This window comes from Drosophila guanche, unplaced genomic scaffold (genome assembly GCF_900245975.1).
Source record: "Drosophila guanche unplaced genomic scaffold, DGUA_6, whole genome shotgun sequence".
Lineage (NCBI taxonomy): Eukaryota > Metazoa > Arthropoda > Insecta > Diptera > Drosophilidae > Drosophila > Drosophila guanche.
This window is the reverse complement of record NW_022995749.1, coordinates 2,862,639-2,888,381: the sequence shown is the minus strand read 5'-3', so window position 1 is coordinate 2,888,381 and position 25,743 is coordinate 2,862,639. Positions and strand designations below refer to the sequence as shown.

Here is a 25,743-nt window from a genome sequence, read left to right as displayed (position 1 = left end):
GGTCGTCGGTCGTCCGTCTAGTCGCGCAGCGTCAAGTGGTCAAGTGGTCAGTCGGTCGATTGCGTAGCTATCGCTTTGTCTCTGCGCCCAGTCGTTCTTCTCTCTGTCTCGGCTGTCAATAAAGCTCCACCGCATACGTCATCATTGAGTATCGGCGGCGGCAGTGAAGCGACTTCTCTTTGTTTTGTGCTTTTTCGTTTTTTGATTCTTTGCTCAGCTTTGTTTTGCTTCGCTCTTCGGTTGCCACGGAAACTTGTGCTGAAGAGGGAGGAAAGAGGAAACATGAGCAGCGAATTTGGTGAGTTGCTGTTTAAATACTCTTAATTAGTTTGTCTTCTTAGTGCGAGGTATTTGTTTGTAACTAATCATTGTATTAAATAATAATAATTATTCCATATAGCATTTATTTTATTATCCATTTATTTATTGTTAAAACTTATACCAATCCCAGCTTAACACACCCGCAAGGGTATCCAATGTGCGTCTCAAATATTTGTCTGTATTTATATTTATCATATTTAGCATGTGGATTTTTTCCAATGCTGTTAATTTACGAGTTTATGGTTAATCAATTAAATACGTGGCATATTGGCGTTTGGTTTTTGTTGCCAAAGTGCCAATAAATGAATCGTGTGCAAATAAATCGGATTTCGGAAATTGATTATGCCAACTAATGACTAAATCTCGTCCCGTCCCGATAGATGTGTTCGATGTGGTGGCGGGCGACAATGGCCCCCAGCTGCAGGCCTTCCGCAGCAGTAACCCGTTCGATGACGCCTATCAGGCACCTGCGATGCCCAAACAGGATCGCCAGCAGGATGCCAACCATTTGCCATTGCAGCTGCTGCGGCGAGCCAGCGAAACGGTGACCGCCAGCATTCTTGCCGATTTGGAGCCCGAAAAGGAGCATCTGCTGGGGGAATCAACTGGGATTAGGTCCAGCAAGGAGCGTCCCCAGCCACCGCCGCGCAGCCATGGCCAGTCGTCGTTCAAGGGAAAGCAAATCTCTGTCCCCATGCTGCCAGAAGGTGAGTGATCCATCTAATTGTACTTTGAGTGTGGCGGGGGGTAGCTCGTATGGTATTGTCGTCATGGAGTGCACCGAGAATTTGGTGCTGGAGCAAAGCAAAAATATTTGCAACGGAAATTCTTTTCGTTTTCCTCCAGAGGAGGATGCCAGGACCAAAGAGTGAGAGAGGGAGAGAGAGACATTCAGATGCACATACTTTCCGCACAACGTCAACGCCTTTGTTGGCCAACCAAGCGAAGTGGGTCTGAAGAGAGCGCAGAGACAGACAAGAGGCACATTGCACACATGAAGATGTGCTCACAAGAAGAGTATGCAGAAACAGATACAGATACAGACATATATATGTGGTGTACATATATCTCAGCATATATTCATAGTTTGCTTATTCAAAGTTTTTGTTTCACTTCCAGTCTAAGCTCGAATTTGTGCAAACAGCGCTGGCAAAGTGGGAGGAACAGGCCGCATGCTGTGTCTACAGCCGAATCACAGTCCTCGCTCTGAGCTGCCATGAGCTGATTGAGGCATTTCGATTTTAAGTTAACTCCAGATTCTGCTAGGATGCTTGCAAGATAATCAGAGAGAGAGAGAGAGAGCCAGAGAGCTTGGCAATCGTATGTACTCGTATGTACGTAATATTTCCGTATATTGACGCCGAAATGTCTCGAATTGCATTCGCATGAACTTTCTTGGGCTGTCATTGGCACAGCCACAGCCCTTGGCTAGCAGAATCATGCTATAGGGTGCCAGCCACTACTTTCTGTTTATTTGTCGGTTGGCCCTTCGCCTGTTTTGGCAGGTGGTCGCTGCTTGTTTTTCAACGAATCCACCAGCTATTATTGTTGAAATGCTCATGCAGTTGCGATTGTTTTGCATCTGTCCGGGAAAAACTTTTGCCAGAACCGAACCGAACCGAACCGAACAGAGCAAGAGCCAGGGCTGGGCTTTTGGACTGTTGCGGCAGGGTTAACACTGCCAAAAACGGAATATTTCACACGAATAATGAGCTGTTTTAGTTGCGCACAAATGCTCACAATCAGACAACTAACACGAGTCCCGGACCCACTCCTGCTGCTGGTCCTGGCAGCCCACAGGCCTTCCATTTGGAAAAGTATATTTCCATGAATATGCATTAGTCCGGAGCTCATTTCCTGTGCATTCAGTTCGAGTTTTGCCACCGCTTCGCCCCTCCGCGCAAAAGTCATATTTAAATAGATTCTCCTCCGCCGTCAGGCATCGGCCACATGGCTAATGCCAGCTCGTTTATATTAAATAAATTCCATTTAAATGCTGCGTTTCAGGCAATCTCTCAAGCTCAATCTTAAATGGATGTATTCCCCCGACCAACGACCAAAGACCAACGAGTGCCTCGCCTGCCTCCTGGTCGTCTGTCACTTTGGCGACGTTTCTGTTAACTAAAGCCAACATGATATACGCTTTGCACACGCAAACATTCTCGACTATTGATAAATGCAAGGCATGTGCATGGGTCTGTACGGCAGAGTATTGTGTGCCTGGGTACGGCACTGCGCTCAGTTCGGTTTATTACGTATACGCAGTGTATGACATTTATAAATGCCAACGTTGTGGCTCTTGTTGTTGCTGTTGCTGTTGCTGGATGCCTCGCTCTGACTGAGCATAATGACTGCCAAATGAATGGGAAAATTTCAACTTACATATACCCGTACACACCCCCCTCCCCCCCTTTCGACTCTTGTGGCACAGATGTGTGGAGACTCTCCTTTCGACGCCATGTGCATTGACGTTGATGCGTTTTGCCCCACAGCATTTCGCTTTGACTTGCTGGATGTTCCGTGTGCTGTATGCTGTATGCTGCATGCTGCATGCTGCACTTGCACTTGCCACGCAAACGTTGACTCAGTTTTTGAGTGCCACAGCTAATTTCTAAACTACGAGCTTAATCGAGCGACGTTGCCAGTGTGTCTGTGTGGCATATCATCTTTGACAGTGTTTTTTCCTTCAGTTTGCGTCTCTGTTTTTGTGTGCAAGTGATGCCGAGAACTTGCTTATTTGGTTTTTGCATTTTCAATCTGTCCTTTTATTTGCTTAGCTATGAATGGGCTTTGAGTCCATGTGAAGGTTTGACCTGTTTTTTTTTTCCATCGTTCTGTCTCTCTGGGCTCCAAGTATTTTTCTATGCCTGGAGCCAAGAAGCTGACAGTTTGCACTGATTTGCTGTTGACGTTGCAATATACTCGCATGAGCACTAAATTAGATGCGAATCGCTGAAGCGTGTGTTCATCTGTTGGCGGGAATGCCGCTCCTTCCGCTGCTGGGATGCTCGATGGCAGCCATCCGTGCTCCGTACATACAATATATTCTGCGAAAAGAAATTACATATTTTTTTCGAATGTGTTTCCACGCACTGGTTAGCAGGCAAGTTGCAAGTACATAAGAGGATGCAACAGGAGCCCTCCTCTTCTGTGCTCACATTGAGAACACGCACACTGCGACTGCGACTGCGACTGCGACTGCGGGGCGTTCCAGAAAGCATGATGGGTGGTGGCATACTTAAAAGGTGGCACGCTTAAGTAAACATAAATAAAATAAATGTATGTTAGGTACGGGTGGAAAAGGGTGAATTGACAGACACTCAGACAGAGAGTCCTGGAACTTGAAACTCCTCAGCAAACACACACACACACACGAGGATACCCAGCAGCAGCCATCAGCATCCACATTATCGTTCGTTCTCCTGTGCAATTTACGGTTTAAACATATTGAAAAAAGGGATCTCTAAATAATGAATAGTTGAATAACTCATATAAGTCACTGGAAATAGGTATGAGTCTCTGAGTCTGCCTGAAAACACTCGAATGCTCCTCCTGGGGGATTGTTTCAACGCGCAGTGAATGAATCAGCAAAATATAAAACAAATTTATGGCACTTTCTGCAGTCTATACTGCATGCCGCGTGCCCCGTGCCCCATGCCCACTCGTAAAGGAAATCTAAACGAAAAGTGACAATAAAAAAGGAACTAGCAGAAGAAGCAGCAAAGTCTTTCAGCAACTTCAAAAAGAACAATAAATTTTCCATTAGCTCTTTAAGAAGTTTCCACCGATGTCTCGCCCTGGTGAAGATTTTCCCAACTTGTTTTGGTTTTTCCTCAGCCCTGACCGGTGGCCTCTGCGGTGGCCCATGCGAAAGTGTTTGCCTTGATTCAAATTAACACCTCAGCTGTGTACGCAACTCATTGTCTACGATGCTCCTCGACGCTCCTAGACTTTGCTGCTGGTGGTGCGGCATATGACAACCGAATGACAAAAACTTTTACCGTCACCCGGAAATGCACTCGTCGCCATCTTTGCATCCATGACTCTGACTCTGACTCTGGCTCTGACTCTGCGGCTTACTCCGGGGCAGCGTGAGAGCGGAGTGTCTGTTTTTTGTGCGTCACTCGCTGTGAAAGTCGTCGTCGTATAATTTGTGTGGAAAGTTTCGCAGCAATTGAAAAGCGAAATTCTGTGCATCGCATCTATGGCGTTGGCTTTAAAAAACTTTTGCATTATTTGTGTGCCTGGTCACTTGAAAGTTGCAGAAAATATGACAAGATAAAATGCCAAAAAGTGCCACGGGGAAACTGTGCAAAGCTCAACGATAGCCGCCAACAATGGGCGTGGACGAAAGTCTCAAGAAATATACGCCCCCCGGTCAATGGGGTGGAGTGGCAGGGTAACTCGCTTCTGCCAAAGGTAATAATCAATGGGGCGAGCAGCAATCCCAGGCCCTGTCCGTGGTCCGTGGTCCGTGTTCCTCGAGTGCAAAAGAAAGCCTTAATGACCCGCCCAACTTGCAGTTGAAGTTGGCTCAACATTTTCCGTGCTGTCTTTTTGTAGTCCTGCCCCTGCCGAGTGCAGGGCATGAATATGAAATATCACAGAGAAGTGCTACCCACCACTCTCCACTCTGCCAGTGCTCTCCAGCCACTTGATTGCAGCCGAAAGTCCTGTCTTACAATACCTGTGCTACGCTCGCTATCTCTGCTGACACCTTTGCACAATTTATGCACAATTTTTTCCCATGCCTGACACAAAAAAAACAAAACTTCAACGTTTCGGTGTGGCAGAAACTTTCAAATGAGGAACATAATTCAAACAAAAAATTGTGCGGGGCGGGAGCTATCATACCCCAAGCTTCACTTTGCCTCCATTTACCATTTCCCATTTGGCTGCCAGCCGGAGGCCATGCCGCAAGACAGTTTATTATTGAGAAGATATTTTAAATTAATTAGCAAAACTTAAATATTTGCCATTGCCCAAACGCCAACTTCTCATTGAACTTGCAATTGGCTCGAAGCCACAATGAACCATGGCTGTAAGCAATTGGACTGAAATCGCAAATATTTACCGAGCGTACATAAGTTTCTTTGTTGATTATTTGGGAGGGGGGGGAGGACTAATTAATAGATAAGCAAATGCTCGTAATCATAATTATGCTCGAGGTCAAGAGGCTGCTTGAAAGGCGGCACTAGTTGGCTGCTTTAACTTGGTAATCGATGTTCTAGCTCTGTTTTATATCTTGATCTTTTAATGCCACGCTGCTGTTAATTCCATTGAATTTCGTCTGTTAATAATTTAATATTTTTCCCAGCTCCCAGCTCGCAGCTCTCGTCTCGCGCTCTCTCTCTCTCGCCCGCTCTGTTGTCTTCCAATTTATTTGCTAATTTTAAAATATTAAACAAAAATTGTATGTGTCCGTGCGAGAGTATCTCTCTGGGAGACTGTGGAGCTGTGTGCTGTTTTTATTAGCATAAGATAAAATGTATCTACATGTATAGATGGGAGATGCTTTCCATGAAAATGATAGCAGGGACCAGCGCAGAAGTCAGTTGTCAGCCGGCATCGAATGCGATTAGTTAACATTTGGCGTTTAATTCAATCGGTTCGGTGTTTCCACAAGCAGGGGCTTCTCCCGCCCTAAATAGAATGTACGTAATATTCGATGGAAATTGTTAATTTTGTGCTTATTAAAAACCCATTTATTCATAGAAAATTGTTTAGGTGAGTGGCTCAGCTGGCAATCAAAATTAGTTTTAGTTTCATTAAATGTTTTGCCAAAATCTATTAAAAATTATGTTCTGTTTTGTTTCACATTTCACGAGTGCACAGATTATCAAAAAAGTTCAGACTGCTCTGGCTGTTATTTTGTGTTGAAAACTATTTATTTAATATTTCATAGTCAGTTACCTTAACGGTGCTTTTACCCATTCCATTGCTGATTATAATATATTTTTAATGCAATTATGAATTCATTTAAAACTAGAAAAAGGCACCAGCGCCGCAGAATGCTTTTGTTTCTGTCTACAAATTGTTTGCTGGGTTCGCTTTTGTCTCTCTGAGTTTTTATTAGTTCTCTCTGGATGGCAATGAGAGCAGTTGTCTATGGATCAGCTGTAGTTGTATAAGAACAAATATATGAATATAACTAAGGTCAACATGGGAAGCATGAGCCTCTCTCGCTGGATGGAAAAAGGTGGATTTATCTGTAGATTTTAGATCAGAGTTCTTCAACTAAATGCAATGCAAATGCTAGAATCCTACTCTCAAATCCTTCTCGGGAGCGCTGATTGAATATTTTCAAAGAACTCTATTGATTTCCTGAAGCATAAAAGACAATCTCCTGCTGATTAATGCAATTAAATTACCCAGAAAGTACCACTTTCAATCCATTTGGGATATACATATCTTGATTTAGGGACCCTGCCCTGTCGTTTCGTGTGCGTCTGAATAGGTCGCATGATAGCCTGAATCTCAGAAGTGACACGTGATCCGGGGGATACAGATACGCAAACAACTGTCGGATTGTCACACTGTGTCGAACTGGAGCTCGAATTGGCGCTAAATATTTGCGGACAATTAACACGTAGCAGCGCCCCGGAAGTTGGGTGACAAATGACAAGCAGATTGTCTTCTAAAATCAAATACAAACACGAATCGAGTCGAGTCGAGTCGATGGGGTGTCAAGAAAATATATAAAAAAGTAACAGAATCTCAAATCAAATCAACTGCTGATTGCACAGCCTATACACTCACACAGACACAGTCTTGCATAATAATTGTGAGAACTGCGATTGAAAAATTGTCGTTATTAGAGCAGCGCTTCAAATGCAAAACAGGGAGGAGACAGAGCCAGAGCCAGAGAGGTCTCCCATCCAATTAGCCTGGCTAGAAGCCACTCAATTGGACGGAATGGTTCGACAGGCTGTCGACAGGCGAACCGGCATTAAGTGCGCTAATTATAAATGGAAATATTTATGTATTTCTTAGGCTACAGCCAGACCCCGTCATGCCCTGCCACCCAGCATTGGCAGTGTGAAAAGTGTGAAGTTGTCGCGGCAACAATAAGGCCAATTATGGCGCAGGCGACTCGACCCGACTGGCAGAGGCTGTGCCCCAGAGGCAGAACTAAAGCCATAGCCAGAGCTGGAGCCGACTCGACACACCTGTCGACTGGCAGGCTTTGTCGTGGCCTGGCGAAAACAATTTCCTTGCCGCTAGCAGGGTTATCATCATCCTTGCATCGTTGCGCTCTCGTTGCATCCAGCCACCTCTCAGCCTCACTATCCACCCACTTCTTTGAGGGTCTCCTGGAGCTGAAGCTGAGACTGTGACTGGGACTGGGACTGGGACTGGGAGTGGGGCGCAATCAACGCTTGTCAATCTTTGTTGCAATCTTCATTTTGCCATCGTCGACACCACCTTGAGTAGTAGGTAGTGCGATGAGGACGAGTACGAGTATTACAGGTTGTACGTATGAAAGCCGCACTCGGCTGCACTTTGCAATTTAAACGTGCCGACTGCCGAGATGCCAGCACCGTTGACATGGGGCTCTTCGCCTCTCGGTTTTTACTTATGCATGAGCTGCAGAAATGAATGCAAAATGGGCTAAATGCAGCTTGTTAGCGCTTCCATTCGATGGTTTTGTTCGGTTCGGTTTGGCTCGAAGGGAATACTGGGAGCCCCGCACATTCTGTGTGCACTCTGCAGCTGTCCTGCAGCTGCTCTGACGTTGGCATATCTATTAAAACATTTAAATCTGTTTGCCACTTACAGCTAAGCGCAGCAGACAGCAACAAAAACAGAGGCAGCAGCAGCAGCAGCAGCAGCAGAAGGCTGACAACATGACACAGGATCAAGGCAACGGCAACGGCAACACTGCGCCACAGGACACACAGAGTGGCAACACTGCCCCGTCGCTGCATACGAAATTAGACATACAAAAATTCCCGGAAGACTACAACAAAGCGCAGACGGATGGCAATGGTGTCGGAGCGGGTGCGGGTGCGGGTGCGGGTGCGGGTGCGGGTGCGGGTGCGAGTGCCGGCGATGCCACACAAAACGCTGCAACAATAATTTTAACGCCGACATCATTAAATTTAACAACAAATACAACACAAAATGTTGCCGGTAACAATGCTGGAGCTCGAGCCCTGCCCGTTCCCAGTGGTGGAGGCCAGAGCGAGGAATACAAAGGACCCAAGTGGTAAGTGAAATGCTCATGTGGCCCCTCATGGAACCCCGTGCTCCAGCACCATTGTTCGGATCCATGCTTAACCCTTTGAATGCACTTCCGGCGGGACAGCCAGCGCCATTCACACTTGCATTGCACGCGTTTTTCGCATATCCGGCCCTTGCTTTGCTTTGCGTTTGCATTTGCTTTTCTATTTCTATTTCTATTTCTTTTATGCGCTAACAATGGTGCTCATGGTTGCCGCCGCCACACTAGGCACCCGCGCGTGCTTCCGCATGGCTGTGGATTCACGTCTGGGTCCTGCGACTGCGACTGCGACTGCGACTGGGCCCCAATTCCCGGGTCGTCGTCGTCGTCGTCGTCGTCTAGTTGCAGTCAAGCCTGATTTCTTTTTGCTTTCTTTGTCTTCTTTTTGGCAGTGACACTTACTTTAATAGCTGGCGAAATGCCTTGCTGCCTGCCGGCATTTATACTCGATGTGGAACTCCGTGCGGGACGCAGACAACGGCACAACGTGGCATATGAGTTACTGCTGCTGTGGTGTAGCTGTTGCCTCTGCTGTTCCTGTTGCTGTTGCTGGGTTATGGTGTTGTGTTTAACACAATTTGTGTGGCCTGGCCCTCGGGGGGTTTGTTCTATTGTGGGGAGGCTGTGTGTGTGTGGCTGAGTTCTCCGCTTACTTGGATACTTTCAAGAGCAGGGCAAAGAAACTGTAGGCATTGTTGATTGTCTGCAAAGGAAACACACACACACACACACACACAAGTTAGAATTGGAGTGGAGGCTGCTAACCGCCAGTTCTCACCTTGACGAATATGGGCAGGCCAATTTCGAAGAAGACTCCGGCTCGCACCTTGACGGGTCGCTTAAGGAACTCCATGTAGCAGTTGAGCATCTTGCGAGTGGGCACCGAGTACTCCAGCCAGTTGGTGTGGAACACGCTGTTGGTCAGGGCGCTGGCATGGAAGGTGAGCTCGTTGCCGTAGTAGCAGGGCAGGAATATCTGGACAGTCATCGCGGCCACAAACTGCAGGGTGGTGAGGAAGAGACCCGGCCGCTCCCTGAAGCCCATGTGCATCAGCCTGTAGGCGCTGAAGCAGATGATGAAGGCGCTAAACACCACCTGGGAGAGGACGTAGGGCGAGACGAGCACCTCGCACTGGCGCGTCAGGCGGCGCACTCGTGTGTGCAGCCGGAAAATGGCACGCAGCTCGGGAGCGGCCACCTTTTCGGGTGCCTGATGCAGCGCCCGCAGGCGGAGGTTCACAACCCGATAGAGCATGGCGATATGAAACATGAAGTAGCAGCCCATGGTGTCCAGCACGATGTTGGACAGACAGCACAGCGTCATGGCAATAACGTTGTAGCCCCAGGCGTAGTAGTAGCGCTCCGGGGTGCGCCACTCAAAGGGAACGTAGTAGCCGAAGGGCAGCTCGTACTCCTCCTGAACGAATACGCTGAAATAGCCCATTGCAGCCACAAATAGGCTGCCCCTGATGTAGAAATAGAAGATGCGCTTGAAGTGCCGCTGCTGGCGGTGCCAGAGCTCCACTTCCTCGCGGGTGCGTAGCTCGTAGGCGGGATCCTCTGACAGTTCGCGAATGAACTCTGAGACCTGCTCTCGCCTGTACCAGAAATTGATGATTTTGGTGACCAGGGCCAGCTCTGTCAGCGACATGTACAGCACCTGGCCAGCCTGCTCGAAGTCAGCGGAGGTGAGTGCCTCCAGCCACATCAGGGCAATGTAGGTGAAAGTCAGCGGCAGATGCAGGACAAATGGATGAATGCGCTTCAGCTTTGACCAGAGGTCAGTGCCATTTTCGTCCTGCCATTTGAAGAGTCCCGTCCAGCGCTGGAGCGTAATCAGAAACCGAACTGCAGCTATACGATCCGTGGACTCCATTTTCAGTGATTAAAATAGTTTTAAAATGACCTTTGACTGCTTTTATAGACTTATGGCCTTCCAAAACGGGCACCCCTTCACGTAATTCTAAACTAGGGTTGTATTCTTGATTCGTTTCCCACTGGAACACACTTTTCCGATTCTAGTTCCCGTCCAACTAGTAAAAATAAAACCCGAGAAGGTGACTGTAATCCAATGAATGATTTGTTTTCACTTCATTTTTCATTGAATCGAGTGGAACTGGTTCTTTTGGTGAGCCATTCTCCAAGGATGTTCCATCCCTGATTCGTTTAGTTAATTAGCCAAAATATTTATACAATTTTAAGGCAAAAGCAATTACAATAATTAGCCCACTGACATAATGGGGAACCATTGATTGGCTGTGTCTCCTACAAAATACACCAGTCACGCAATGTCCGACAAGAGAGGGAGGAGTACAGAGAGACATGAGGATATGTCCTGCTGTTGCTTTCAGTTAATCAAAGGCTCTCAGAAGGTTCTTAACCCACAGCGATGTGCTCCACAATGTTCTGAATTAAACAAACATTCATTGAGTAAAGGTTAAATATTATTTAATTGAGGAATTATTTATTGTATGGCTTGATCTCAGCTGATATCACAGATCCTCCACCGAGTCTGCTGTTACACTGTTGCTCTGCTTGTCTGCTGTTGATCGGCTGCTTATGTCGTTGCTGCTGAACTACTTGTTTGCTGTTAATCTCTTTCTGCTGTTACTGCTTATCTGTTGTTCTGCTGATGATCGGCAGCTCATCTCTCTCTGCTGTTACTGCTTCTATGCTGGTCTGCTGTTATTCTGTTAGTCTGCTGTTGGACTGCTGCTAGTCTCGTTCTGTTGTAACTGCTTCTCTGCTGTTACGCTTGTCGGCTGCTGATGGGCTGTTACTGTCGTTGTGCTGTTACTGTTTATCTGCTGTACTGCTTGTCGGCTGTTGTTCTGCTGTTCTAACAACAAACTTAATTGTATTTATTCTAATTTACCTTATTGCCAAATCGCAAACAACCCATTACCCGTATTTACTCTAATGGGCAGAAATTATTCGAAATATTATTATCTATAAATATTCTTTATTGAAGACGGGAATACATATTATTCAGATTATGTTAAAGATTCGCCATAAATCCACGATTTTTCATTTAGAGACATTCAGCAGCAGGGCAAAGAAACTGTAGGCATTGTTGATGGTCTGGAGGAACAAAGGAGAAACAAACTCATTTGTTTAACGTGAAAACACTCTTAGGACAGATAAAAACCTTTACGAAAATTGGCAGCCCAATTGCAAAAAAGTTCCCAGCTCTGATGGCAACTGGTCTCTTGAGGTGTTCCATGTATCCATTGAGCAGCTTGCGGAGTGGTGGCCTGCAGTGCAGCCAGTTGGTGTGGTAGACCTCGTTGGTCAGCTGATGGGCGTAGACTGTGATCTCGTTGCCGTAGAAGCAGGGCAGATAGATTTGCAGAATCATTACGCTGACAAACTGCAGCATGGCTATGAACTGGCCGGGATTGGCGCGGATTCCCACATGCTGCAGTCGATAGCCGCTGAAGCAGATGATGAGGGCACTCAGAATGATCTGCGAGAGAATGTAAGGGGACACAATTGTCTGGCAGGTGTGGCTCAGTCTGCAAAGGAAGGGGAAGAGCAGTAGTAGCAATAGAATTATTGTATTGTAAGGACGCACAGACCTGCTCACACTGTGATGCAATCTGAAGATTTGACGCAACTCCTGGCCAAAGTAGGACTCATCCGATGTATTCGTCAGGTCTCTCAATCGCAGGCCCAGCAATCGATACAGCAGGGAGATGTGGAACAGGAAATAGCAGCCCAGGGTGTCCAGCGTAATGTTCGAGATGCAGGTCAGCGTCATGCCTGCCATATCGTAGCCATAGGCCAGCCAATATCCGCGCTCGTTGCGCCACTCGAAGGGCACGTAGTAGGCGAATGGCAGCTCGTAGTCCTTCAGGAAGAGCACTCCAGTGCAGCCGCTGTAGACAACGCCCAGGCTGATCAGTATATAGATGTAGAAGAACCACTTGAAGTAGCGTTGCTCCCGCTGCCAGAAGTCCAGCTCGGCCTGGGAGCGCAGCTGAAGCTCTGGCGCCTCCTGGAACTCGTGCATCAGCCGCCAGGCAGCCGTGCGATAATGCCAAATGCTGAGAATCTTGATGACCAGCGCCACCTCCGTGATGGACATGTACAGCACTTGACCCGCCTGCTCGAGATTGCTCGAGACGAAGGCCTCCAGCCACATGAGTCCGATAAAGGTGAAGGTTATGGGCAGGTGCAGCAGAAAGCGATAGTTTCGCTTCACGAAATCCCACACAGTCCACTGCTCCCCCTCCGATAGAGACCAGGGCCAGAGGCCAAAGAGTCGCATGACCTGCAGAATCAGGTGCATGGAAGCAATGCGATCCTTGTGGTTGTCCATTTGTTTACCGTTTGACGCCCGTCGCTAAAGCCCGGGGGGGTTTTATAGTGCTCAAGCAGCACGGCAATTAGCAGCAATTATATTTACATAATTTAACTGAGAAACAGAGAGACACGAAACTCCAGAATGTTTTGGGTTTGCTTTCGCTTCTTCAGTATATTTTGGGCATTCAAACGGAGTAGGTTTAACCCTTTCGGGAGTTTCCTGTGGACAGAGCGAGCTTCGAGAGAGAGAGAGAGCGCGCTTTACAGGGCAAGCAGTCAAGCAGTGCAGAGAAAACAAGCAGGTAGGCAAGCAGTTATGGGTAAGCAGTTCTGCTTAGAGGCCTCCGGAGTACCACTCAGCAGCCAGGTTGGGCATGGCATTGTTCGCTTTTTGCTTGCATAAAATTAAATTGAAATTGAATGAACTATTGTGATGCGTTCTTTGCAGGTGGCGTCACTTGGTGCTGCATTGGCCCCAGATATCCGAGCATGTCGCCCTGCTGGTCATCTTTCTGGGTCTCTGGGCGATGGCCTGGATTCTGCTGAGGGAATTCTCGCCGCCACAGACAGTCATCATGCGCATAGCATTCCTGTTTGTGGGAGCCCAGATATCCGGCATTTTGGTGACATTCGTGCACTTGCCCGACATGCTGGGCATGCTCTTCTTTGGCGTGCTCTATGCCAATTTGGGGCTGGCCAACTTTGACGGCTACCAAGGATTCGAGCTGTTTCTGAGGTAAGAGTTCGGCAGCAGAGTGCGGGCTAAGCGCAGTTCCCAATCGAAAAGTGTCTAAACTTCCAACAGGGAAATGGCTCTGATCAATATCATGCTGCTGGCTGGCCTCGGACTGGACGGTAATGCGTTTAAGCGCCTGTGGTTTATGATTCTCCGCCTAACACTGCTGCCCACGATAGCCGAGGTGGCGGCCATTGCCGGACTGGCTTACCTCACCCTCTCGATGCCCTGGCTCTGGGGCATTACCTTGGGGTGAGTGCTGGGGTCTTGGGTTGTTTTCTTTGGGTCTGATTGATTGGCTATCAATGTGCATTGCGTAATCCCACAGTTTGGTCATCACCGCCATCTCCCCGAATGTGGTGGTCACCGTCATGCTCAAGCTGAAGGAGGATCGTCTGGGCCTGAACAGCGGCATACACACCCTCATCTACGCGATGACAACCTGCAACGATGTGGTGTCCATCTTCATGTTCGGCGTGATAATCAGCGTCATCTTCTCCACAAGTGCGTGCCACACAGCTCGACTCTGTCTATCCGTCGATAAATGCTTTTGCTTTTGCTTTTGCTTACAGCCTCGCTCACCCAGCAAGTGCTGCAGGGACCCATTGGCATTGGAATTGGACTCGTTTTTGGCTATCTGTACGGCATGATGCTCCAGTTCTTGCCCTCTCGCAATGCGGTAAGCCCTGTCCACACCAGACAAAGGCATAGACGTAGCCGTACACCCGTAGACGTAGCTGCACTTAAAATGCACATTCAGTGAACACTTAGACACTCAATCAGCGCATTTAATGATGCAAAACGCGCACAAGCATCACTGGGTATGGCAATGGAATGGCAGTGGGTGCCACTAGGAGATCCTCTCCCTCTTTATGGTGTGTGTGTGTGTGTGTGTGTGTGTGTGTGTGTGTGTGTGGGTACATTTTGCATAAAAAGACACTTACATGCAAAGCGGCAGCGACGACAGCGGAGCGACGTAGCTGGCGACATTTGCGACGACAGTTACTGCCAGCATCTATGTGAAGTTATGCTGGGGACATTGTGGCAGCCACAGCCACAGCCACAGCCAGTGCCACAAAACTCATTGCCGCAACTTACACCGCTAATGGCGCGCATAATCAAACGCCATGGGTGGTGCCACCGAATGCAGTAGGGCTGCCACACACACACACACACACATACACCCATAGACCTCTCATAACTTTTGTTTTCTGCAACGCGACGTCGCCGTAGCCGTCACCGTCGCCGTCGCCATCGTCGTCAAGTGGCATCCGCAGCCACGCGGCGCTGCAGTTTGTACAAAAATTTCACGCTGTGCGCCGTTGAAGTCGCTGCATCCTTATATCCTTGCATATTTTACACACACACACTTGGAGCCACAGGCTATTCACAGTTCACAGAGCGAGTTAGTGGTGGGCGGGGGGTGGGCTGGTCTCTGTGTGTGTGTGTGTGACTGTCATCAGGCCTCAGTTTTTGGTCCCAGCATCTTCTCGCGTGTCATTGGTGCTGCTTTTATTTTATTATGATTACGCAGTCCCTTGTAATTTCGCAGTCACCTTTAGACACTCCACCTTGGCGCTTTTCCTGCGCATTGACAGCATTTTTCAATGCGACATTTGGGGGGGGGGGGGGGGGGTGACAGGTGGAAAGGAAACTCAACTTACAACACAGTGGGGAAGGTGGAAAAATTAAAAGTTCAAAGCACTTTTCGCAGCAAGCGCTGAAGAGGAAACTTGTATTTGTGTCCCTTTGTCCCTTGCCCCCTGCCGTCTTCCCCTTATCGAGTGTCCGGCAAGTCGCCTAACGAAGCGCAATTGAATGCAATTTCATTCGATTTGAGCAAAATGCAGCTTAAACCTTCTAAATCTGTGGACAAAGGAGTAAAGGAAAATTGAATTGCAGCGATTTGCGGTGGATGCCAAAGTGAGTGCTCTGAAGGGCAGAGGGAGGGCAGTCAAGGACGAGAAGCCACAGCAGCAGCAGCAGCAGCAGCAGCTGCACTAGCAAAATTAAAAGATCTCAATCAGCTTCAACACCTGTCCAGAAAACCAACGAGTACCCAGAGCATGACTAAAGCGAGTAAAATATACAAAATATTCTTACATGTAAGACGGAGCAGAGCCAAAACAAAAAGATAACTTTGTTCGAGTCGAGGTTTATCAGATCTAAATCGTTGTTCAGGCCATTTAGCTACAGTTTTTTTCGAGTTGCTGGCTACAAATTTCGTATGCAAGCAAAAGCCAAAGCAACAGCAAAACGAACCAAATGAAAACAACAAAAAAAAGGACGAACAACGCGTGGAAAGTGGGAAGACAAGGCTGAGTTTTTTGTTCGATGCTTTGCGTATACGCAACCTGACCACACGGCGCACTGTCCACCAAAGCAGAAAGAGCACAAACAATGCTCAAAACAGGAGAGTGGAGGGGCTGGGAAGATGAAAAACAGTTTCCATCAGAGTTTTGTAAAGTGATTTGGTTTCTTTTTTTGGTTTTTTTTTTTTTAGGCATCTCCGGAGTACGCACGTCTATGCCAGCCTCTAACTCAACCATTTTGCCATCCACTCTTTTCACATCTGTCTTTTGATTCATCCCTTGCAGACGTACGCAAATGGCCTCCGCTTCGTGCTGACCATCTTGGGCGGCACCATCGCCGTGATGGGCAGCCGCGTCATTGGCTATACGTCGGCCGGTGCCCTGGGATGTGTAACGACTGCCTTTATTGCGAGAATTGGCTGGAGGCGGGAGGAGAGCAAGCTGACACCGCAGCAACTGCAGGCCCATCAGATTGTATGTCGAAACTGGGGTATGCTGATGCCGATGCCGATGCCGATGCCTGTGACTAGCTTTTTGTGCTCTCGAGAGTGTTTTGGTCGTCCAGCCTTTGCGTAACTGAGTGCTTTGGGGGCATGGCCATGGACCCACCTGTTATTTTTTCGCTTTGCCTCTTGAAAAATGTAGCATGTAGCAATAGCGTGCCATTTTTTATATCATTCCAAGGCCTACGAAGGAGCAGCAACAGCAACGGCAACAGCAACAGTGTTTTGTTGGAGCTTAGCTCTAAAAAGGCTCCTCCAGTGTGGGACTGCTGGGAGGGTTGTGACATCACGTCCTTGTGCCAAGTTAGTTCTCGATTTGTTTTCTACCTTTAGCCCAGCTGCTGCTCCTGCACTTGACGTGGCAAGTTAAAGTTTTTTCAAGAATTTTCCTACGCTGCTGCCCGGCCCGGCCCGGCCAATGGATTTTAATTTGCTCCCTGAGAAGGGGAAACGACATAAGCAGTCCTAATTGAATGCCATTTGGGAATATATTGATCTAATCACAATTTATGAACTTTATCTCTCTCTCTCTCTCTTTCTGTTTTTGTCTCTCTCTTGCTGCAGGCGAGTGTCCCCAAGCGACTGGATCTGCTGTGGAAGTTCCTCAAGCCCGTCTCGTTCGCACTCATTGGCAAGGAAATTAATTTCAACGTGCTGCAGGGCCATGTAATCGGCTATGGGGCCTTGCTGGTGCTGGTCGGAAGTTTGGTAATTAAAATGCTCGCCCGCCGGTGGCCGCCGGTGGCTCGCTCTCTCCGAAGGGGGAATGCAACAATGTTCGCCGTTCGCCGTTCTCCGTTCTCCTTTGCCACTTATTTAATTTCTTTTCGGCTCTCACTCAGTTTGTGCAGGGAATACGTACAGTATTCTGCAGTCCCCGTGGTCACTCCGTCGACAAAAAAAAAAAAAAAACAAATATAGAGAACGAAAACTCGGACGGAGAGGTGAACCGAAATGAAAATGTTCCGGCACCGCAATGCAAATGTTACCTGCACACAACAGAGAAGGCAGAAGGAAGGGAGAACGGATAGGGGACCATGGCGAACGAAGCGAAGTGAAACGACTAACCAGAGATGACCCTTTTCTTGTTTTCTCGTTTGCAGTTTCGCTTGGGTTTTGCATATTTATCCACATATGGCGGTAATCTGTCGAGAAAGGAACGTGCCTACATTACAATTTCCGGTTTTCCCAAAGCAACTGTCCAAGTAAGTTTCCCGTTCCGCGTGTCATGTTGCTGCGGTTGGCCCCAGTCCCAGTCCCAGTCCGAGTCGGAGTCCCTGTACCAGCTCCACCCCTGCCCTTCTCTCGAACTTTTTATTCCTGGCCATGGCAACCCCAGCAGCAGTACCAAACCGAAAGGGGCTTGTCCCCGTTTCCACCAAATGCTTAAGTTATACACGAATTCGCAGGTCGTCTACGTCGAGGACTCACTCTCTCCCTCTCTCTCTCTCTCTCTCTCTGTGTCTGCTGCAGTTGGCAGTTGGCAGTTGGAAGCCTTTTGTTTGCAGTTTAACCGCAAACAGACATTTTGTTTATGTCGCCTGGCCAATGCGTGTCTGTCCGTCTGTGCATCTGTGTCTGTGGTTGTCCGAAATTTAAATGTTACGCTGGCTTACTAAGCCGTTGCTGCTGCTGCTGCCTGGCGACTGCTGTTGCATGTGTCTTGCTTCGAGTTTTCGGCCAAAAGCCAGCATGTGGCAATGTCGCTCGCTCGCTCAACTTTTCCCTAATGTGCGGTTCGGCCGCGGCCACATATTTCACTGTCCACCTTCTCCTTTTCCTGCTGTTGTTGTGCTGATTTAATTAAAATTTGTGCTGCAAAACCGCATTTAATCTGCTTGACGCTGCGCTGTGCTCATATCACTCATACGCAGCGGTTGCCTGTTCTTAATTTGAGCCATCTAATCAGTGAGCCCTTCCTTTCGCCCTCTCTCTCTCTCTCTCTCTCTCTGTGTACCCTCAGGCGGCACTGGGTCCCGTGGCACTGGATCTGGCACGTGCTGCCAGCGTGGCCAACGAAGCGCAGCTGGCCCTGGCGGGCAATGTGCTCATCATCTCAGTGCTGGCGATTATATTCACGGCGCCGCTGGGCGCCATCCTCATGCTGCGGCTAGCACCGCACTGGCTCAAACATGGCGATGCCGTGGAGGAGGCCAACGATGCTGCAACCCCCAGTACCACCGTGCTCGAGGCCCCCTACAACGCATACAAAAGGGCATAGACGGTGAGCTGTTGCTGCTGCAGGCGTAACGATCTTGCCCCGGATCTGGATGCCATTAGGCTTAACTCTCTCCCGCAGCAAGGCGTACTTATATACATACCTCCCAACATACCTACCCCTAGCTGTACTTATACTTATGTCGTTGCGAATACAAAGTGCAAATGGAAATAAAACTAAATGCGAAAAGTTACAGAAATATTTCCCTGAGCATCCGCAAATCACTTCGAACCCCACTTCACATTGGTGAGGAGAGTTTTTCAATTCGTTTTCAATCTCAAAGCAATGCACGGAGAACCTTCTTTTTTTAATGGCCTAATTTGCCAGTTATTTGCTTACTGGTCCCAGAAACTTGCCCTGAATTAACAAAGTTTAGCCCCTAATCCTGCAGGACTAACACGGCGGCACCCAAAGCGAACTTTTGGAAAGTGGCAAAAGACTTTATTGTTTTTCTTCGGGTTTTGTTTCGGCACCTAATTATGACTGGATCTATGTTAATCCCGAAACGGGAGACCCTGCTAATTGATTTTCTAATTAATTTGAAGGGATTTAAACGCTTTGCCGTGTCAGTTGGGCAGTCGGAGTACTCCTCGGAGTTACTCGTGTTCATCGTCTCGTCATGTCAAATCAATCCCAATTAATGATTGACAATTGAAACAGCTGCTCCAGAGGGGCTCAAAGACTTTCAGCCGAGTTGGTCAACTAAATAAATGAACCCAAAATGATTTCGTTATTCTCAAAGAGCTGTCTTTCAGTCTCCCGTTTGCCGTTTCCCACGCCTTTTGCTGCCTTTGTGGCAAGGAACATTTGGCCCCGAGCACCAGCAAACAGCAAAAAAACAAAAAGCCGAGAGTAGAAGAAAACATGAAATAATGGCCCAGAGAAGAATGCCATTTAATTGAAAAGTGATTGTGGGGCCGGCCACATCCACATAGAGTATGAGTCTCTGCCACCGCCACCGCCTCTGCCTCTGCCTCTGCCGTGGGGCAATTGCCATCTTCTTTGCTTTTGTCGCCAGGCAGTGGCAGTGGCAGTGGCAGATGCACCATTTGCAATGCAAACGGCTTAGAATGAACTTGGCTCAGTCCTGTGTCCGCTTTTGATGATTTTGTTTTTGCTGTGGGCCCGCTCGCATGACGTCCGACCCGACCCGACGCTGGTGGCGGTGGCGGTGGTCGTCGGAGCTTCATCTGTGGCCTGGTTGAGTGAATGCTGAAAGGAATCAAATTAAAAGACGGCAACAAAAAAAAAATACGAGAACCGAGAGGGAAAAAACTTATCATTTTCATTTTTTTTTTTGTAGTTCGTGCAGCTGCGCATATTTTTAACTGGAAATCTCTCGCTCTCCATCTCGCTCTCCACCTCTCTCTCTCTCTCTCTCTCTCTCTGTGTGTCGCTGCCTTTGTGTGGCATGGCAAAAGAGTTGAGAAAATTGAAGGTAAATTAGTGTTATTAAAATTGCTGCACAAAAATAATTGTGCAACTAAATGAACATTTTTTTAATGAAAATTCTTTGGTTTCCTGGTGCCTGCTGCCCAGTCGCAGTCCCAGTCCCAGCTCTTTGTTATTTGTTGGATTGTTTTTCGCAGTTGATGTCCGTGCAATTAGCATAATGAAACTAGGTTCCAGCATGCACCCAATGACAGTGGTGCGCCAAGATTAACACACCACAAATGGAGCTCAAACACTCAAAGGAATGAAGTTGTTCTCAAACTGTAAGCCAACGTGAAATCATAATGAAGTGCGTAAGAGCCTGGATTTGGCTTGCACCCCAATTGAGTTATGTCTGCAGATCGAAATCATGCCTCCCCCCCACGGTGCATCAATTATGCTGCCCCACCAGCCAACCCTCTGGCAAAATGGCGCCTTATCGCGGCCGTTCAAGTGCCACCGGCCATAGATCAACCTTATCAGCGCAGCCAAAGTATTTTCCTGTGCGAAATAAATTCCAACAGTTTATTATTCTAATTCGCATGCCAAACTCCGACAGAAAAAGAACGCCAGGCACGTCAGCAACTGCCACCTGGCACCCACACTCGGAGTCCTGCCAGACCACCAACCAATATCGCCACAAAAGGAGTTGCGCGAGCGCCGAACGGAAATCAAATCAAAAAGTTCACAAAAATGCCAAAGCAACAGAAATTAAGTTATAAAATTTTAAGGACTATTCGCTGTTTAATTTCCAAATGCCATGCCACGGGCCACGGGCCACCCCCACAGACCCCTCCAACACACACTCAGGTGGGCTCCGACTCTGCCTCTGACTCTGCGGCTATGCCTTGAGGGCTGAGAGCGTATTGTGGTTTTTGCGTTATGCGCCGATTACCATAAAAACAAGCTAAAGAAAGTTGCGTCGTCGTCGGAAACGGAAATCAAGAAAACAAAAAGAATGAACTCAAATGAAGTCTCAGGTCTGGGCAGGGGCCACGGCCCCACGGCCCCACGCTCCCTCGTTCGGTTAATAAAGTTAGTGGCGAAACTTTTCAGTTATAAGCGCACAAATTATGGCTTATAACAAAGCCCAGACGAGTCCGTCCATCCATCCAACAGCAGCAGCAGCAGGAATAGCGAACAAAGGAAAACAATTAACATGACGAAGACACATCAAATTTCCACTTCCAGAATGGTCTAGATGGGTTCTAGCTGTAGTTGGGTGCGTCGAATTAACAGTTGGAAATTCCAGGTCGAAATGTGCGTCAATCACGTGATGTGACGAGGGGCAGAGCCTCTCATAGATGCCACCCTGTCTCGTCTCTTGTCTGAGCCGCCTGCCTGCCTGCCGCCTGGTTGTTTTGTTAATTTTAATACATGTAATTTTTATCGCCTCGACATTCCTGGCTCAAATGAAGCCATTTGTTGGCCATATCTGTGTATCTGTGGCTCTGTTCAGACTCCTAGCCTTAGGAGTGGGCCACCGGTCACAGGTCACAGCACATCACAGTTATTTTCGTGCAAATGGCATATTTTTTATGGCTTGTCGCTGCCGTCTTGTTTCTCGTATCGTAATTAGACAAACCCAACCCAGAGTCCAGGCCCTGCCCTGCCCTGCCCTGCCCTGCCCATTTCCCAATTGCTCACTCAGTCTTTAATATCCTCGCTTGGTGGCAGTGCCACAACCGCTGGAAGGTGTGTTTGACACTTGGCGTGTCAGGGAAGCGAAAATATTGTTCCCCGCCCTTTAAGAGCCTTTGGGCCATTGAGGGGCAGCGCATGATCTTCTCTTTGGCTGGCAGCAGTTTACGGAGCATTTATTGTTGACACACTCTGTGTCCATGTGTCCAGCTACTCCTTCATGGGCACTTGCGCTTCACAAAGCGGTTCTTTGGGTTTTTTGTAGAGCAATTCGGCGAACGATTGACAACCTCTGACCGCAGCAGCAATGAGGCGAATGAGACCTGACAAAGCGACACAAATTATACGCACAAAAATCTATATTAAAACTGGCACTTTTTGCGCCGATTTTTGGTCTGCTTTAAATTGGTTTATCGCAAAATTGAATTGCATTTGAGGTGCGTGCGGCACAGAGCAGGTGCACACACGCGCCTTTTTTGGTTCAAATTTGACACAGGAATTGAATTATCTGCATGCCGTGGACCGCAAAATTGTATAAATAAATATTAGTCAATTTTGGTATTTGACAACGTGCGCGTGCATAATTTGGAAATAATTTTGCGACACTCGGAAGGGGCCCCAGCTCCAGTTTGTACAGAGTTTAAACGGGTATACAAATACATAGTTTAGGGCAGTGGGAGCAATGCACTGTAAGCGGGTTTTAGTGATAAGAATCCAATTAGAAAGGAGCTGAAGCCCAGCATTCATTCATGGCCATAGATCAGAGGCTCGAACAAAGCCTTCACATGCAAACGCTCGCATTTCAATGGGCACATAACAAAGCCCTAAGCCATAGTTCGAATAGGCTACGAAGAGCCCTGTAGCATGCTTATGACATTGTCAATGGCCGCACAATGCCAATGTATGGAGACAGAGAGAGAGAGGAGCTCATTGATGGAGCAATGAGGCGGCAGCAGCAGCAGCAGCAGCTTAAGACTTGGCCGCTTGCAAACTATTTGAATAATTGATATTAATCGTTGCCAAGAGCTGTCAAAATTAATTTGTGATGTGTTTTCCGAGCTCGATATTATTGATGATGATTATGGGCCAGGGCCTGGACCAGGGCCAGGGCCAGGGACCCTAATGAATTCAGAGGCTAATGGAAGTTCTTGGGTGACTCCGACAACCGTTCGACAGCTGAGTGCCGCGCTGAGTGGTTGCGTCTAGCTTCCATCTTTCCATCTCAATATCTATCTGGCATTCCTTCAAGGGTTTAATTACACTTTGACTCGGGCAAAATTGACTTCCTCGGACGTGGCAAACTTTATTGTCTTCTTCTGGAACTTCCTCGAACTGCCTTGCCGAGGAAATCGCTTAATATGTATTAACATTTATTGCTTCGGCAAAGCTGCTGGGCGTGGGTGTGCTGGCAAAGAACAAAGAAAGAAAAAACGATGCCAAGGCAATGGTAGACCGGAAATTGCCAAATACTGATACATCCGCCGGAAATAGGTTCAATTCTTGTGTTGTGCTCCAGCAGCAGGAACATGGCAGGCACACAAGACTCAAGACACTCAAGCCTGCCCACCAAGTAAATTAAGTTAAAGTTCCCTTATCGGCGCCTCCCCCTGAAGGACATTGAACGGCTGACGGGCGCCTCGCCAGCTATCACCAGAAACACATTTCACACCAGTCGTTTAGGCAGCTTAATTGCTCGCCCGAACTTCACAGCACTTTGCACAATAAACAGATCATAATCTGTCGGCTAAAACTATCAATTTCCAGGCAGCCAAACAAGGGATACACAGCCTGCTACTCCCACAAGAAAACGGAGAGGAAAGAAACTAAAAACAAATGAAAATGCTTTACAGCATAAAAACAACTCGCCGGAGGATGGGAGAGTGAGTCCTTAGAAGTCGTGACGGGGTGAAAGACAGCAGACGACAAACGATGTGTTAACATTCGGAGAAAGAAGTCGTCCTCGTAGTCGTCCTCGCTGGGGTGACAATGAAAACTGCCGAACATCTTTCGATGCGATAGGTTCGATGTAGGTTCGGTGCTGTGCTGTGCTGTGCTGGGTCCTTATAGATTTACGCACACTTAAGCAGCGTTTACTCAGACTTTTACTTGCAGCTTCAAATAGTCGTATAAATTGTTCGGCAGGCACAGCTCTAGCCCAGGCTTTGTTTCTAGTTCAGTTTGTCTTTCTTTTGGTCCAACTTTGGACTAGTGCTCCTGCTGCTCGTATGGAGTGCCAGGGGTTGTGTGTGTGAATGAAGTGCCATGTTCTCACGCTTACGCACTTCCCCAGTGCCTGCCTGCCTGCTGGCCCACATGTCGTATGAGTTTTATGTCCCTCTGTTTATACGACTCTGTGTCTCTCTCTCTCTCTCTCTCTCTCTGTGCGCTCAATCGTTTCTCAGACACATTTATTTGCGCTGCCTGTGCGTTGTTCCTTCTGTTAGTTTGACAAATAAAATTAGTGCTATAAACATTTGTGAGCCAATGTCTTTTTGCTATCCACAGCAGAGTTACTCCCGAACCTAGGGGGGGAGGGTTCCATGCCACGTACCTGCTACCCAGTTATCAACTTACCCACTCCAAGTCATCTCTGAGCATCTATCGACTAATGGGGGGAATATGAGCACCCCTCTTTGGCCCCACCACTGGGCCTTTATTTGCTTACCCACTGGCAACTCTTTGCCACTTTACAAGCTCTGCTCTTTTTTTTTGCTGTGTCTTGTGTGTCGCCACTGTTGTCCCTGGCAGTTTCTTGAGGGAATTTATTGCCACTGCAAATGCGCTGATATCCGTAGGATGGAGCTTCAGCTCTGAACTCGTATCCCATTTCCGGCAGATGACTCGGATGTTTGTTTTAGCGGCGGCATTCCACTGCACTGCATCTCTATGGAGCAGCTATGGAGCACAGCCATCCGCACACACCATCGAGTCTGGATACAGTCATTCGAGCTAAAAGAAATATGTATTCAATTCATTTTATATGGGCGGCATATCGAAACAAATGCATTTTGCGCTCAAACAGCCGCCGGGCAACATAAAGTATAACAAAAGATGCTCAGAGGTAAACACACCGATAAACAGACAGGCAGCAGAAAGACCGAATGAAACAGCGGATACCCTCTGGCAGTTTGCTCCAATATTAGCTGCCACTATGCCCCCCGTGTACCCTGTATACATTCACGTGTGGCCCCTTCTGTCAAGGCCATTTTCTGGCGCCTTTCTAGGCTGATTTTAATGGCACCCAGCCGTAGGGCATGGCATTTTTTCCATGGCATTTTTGATAAAAAGTGTTCCCAGCTCTCGTTCGCCCACATTCGCCAGATACCACCAGATACCAGAATGTGAATTTTGTGCATGTTTAATATATTTATTATAAATATTTTCAATTTAAGCAGAACCCCGGCCACAGGAAGCAGCCAGGCACATAATTATAATTCGCCATCGAACAGCCACTAAATCTTTCTCTCTCTCCCTCTCGCATAGAAAATAAATTATATTATTATTATTATCGCAACTGAATTGAATTTCGCGATAGAACAGACACACCTATAATTCGCATGTTCGAGAATCGATTGGGATTTGTTTTTGTCGCGGCTGTGGCAAATCTGAGACGGTATCTGCAACATGTTTCTGTGTGTTGTAATCCCTGCCAAAGCGATTATAGTTTTTGTTTCAATTTTGAATGGGGCCACAGCAGCAATGCTGTATGACACAACATTCAGCAGTACTTACATACGATGCGATGCATTTTAATTGGATGCCAAGCGGCACATGCCACACGGCCCGTTGTGCACACATTTGGGCGATTAGCGTCCAATGGAGTTGAGAGTGCAGAGTGGAGAGTGGAGAGTCCGCAGTTACTTTATTTCCCATTGAAATGCAAATTTGTTGCCGTGCTCAGTGGCTGGCCTGGGCGGCGATAACAATGGTTTAGGGCCAGCCAGCCAGTTGGCCGCTAATTTGGCAGCCAACAATGCGCGGAGGTGGCCGATAACTGCTAACCTGGACCTGATTTGTTTCCCATAATTGTTATTTATTTTAGTTTCGGCAAT

At 47.7% G+C, this 25,743-nt stretch overlaps 4 protein-coding genes across 5 annotated transcripts in view; 1 reads left to right on the top strand and 3 right to left on the bottom strand.

The window, feature by feature from the left end:
* Positions 1-42: 42 nt before the first annotated feature.
* Positions 43-18,818, top strand: LOC117584920 (sodium/hydrogen exchanger 9B2). 2 transcript variants are annotated; one of them, XM_034274066.1, is made up of 11 exons: positions 43-298; positions 702-1,028; positions 8,101-8,530; positions 13,299-13,586; positions 13,656-13,838; positions 13,915-14,090; positions 14,159-14,265; positions 16,184-16,372; positions 16,966-17,109; positions 17,505-17,606; positions 18,365-18,818. In XM_034274066.1, exons 1-11 carry the CDS (start codon positions 283-285, stop codon positions 18,620-18,622), a joined length of 2,220 nt encoding a protein of 739 aa, XP_034129957.1. In that variant the 5' UTR covers positions 43-282; the 3' UTR covers positions 18,623-18,818. The 2 variants fall into 2 exon arrangements, with proteins under 2 accessions (XP_034129957.1, XP_034129958.1); XM_034274067.1 differs by lacking the exons at positions 43-298; positions 702-1,028 and adding an exon at positions 5,900-6,048.
* The window catches only part of LOC117584921 (neuronal growth regulator 1), an 82,918-nt gene continuing 66,267 nt past the window's right edge, over positions 9,093-25,743 (bottom strand). Inside the window, exon 7 of the mRNA XM_034274071.1 lies at positions 9,093-9,186. Within this exon, the coding sequence (XP_034129962.1) occupies positions 9,114-9,186 (73 nt within the window). The 3' untranslated portion in view covers positions 9,093-9,113. The remainder of the gene's footprint in view (positions 9,187-25,743) is intronic.
* LOC117584922 (odorant receptor 94b) lies at positions 9,195-10,421 on the bottom strand. The gene is made up of 2 exons (XM_034274072.1): positions 9,324-10,421; positions 9,195-9,248 (listed from the first exon to the last, which is right to left on the bottom strand). The coding sequence occupies exons 1-2, from the start codon at positions 10,419-10,421 to the stop codon at positions 9,195-9,197; spliced, it is 1,152 nt and encodes a 383-aa protein (XP_034129963.1).
* On the bottom strand, positions 11,573-12,866 carry LOC117585351 (odorant receptor 94a). Its single transcript, XM_034274795.1, has 3 exons — positions 12,124-12,866; positions 11,694-12,060; positions 11,573-11,626 (listed from the first exon to the last, which is right to left on the bottom strand). The coding sequence occupies exons 1-3, from the start codon at positions 12,864-12,866 to the stop codon at positions 11,573-11,575; spliced, it is 1,164 nt and encodes a 387-aa protein (XP_034130686.1).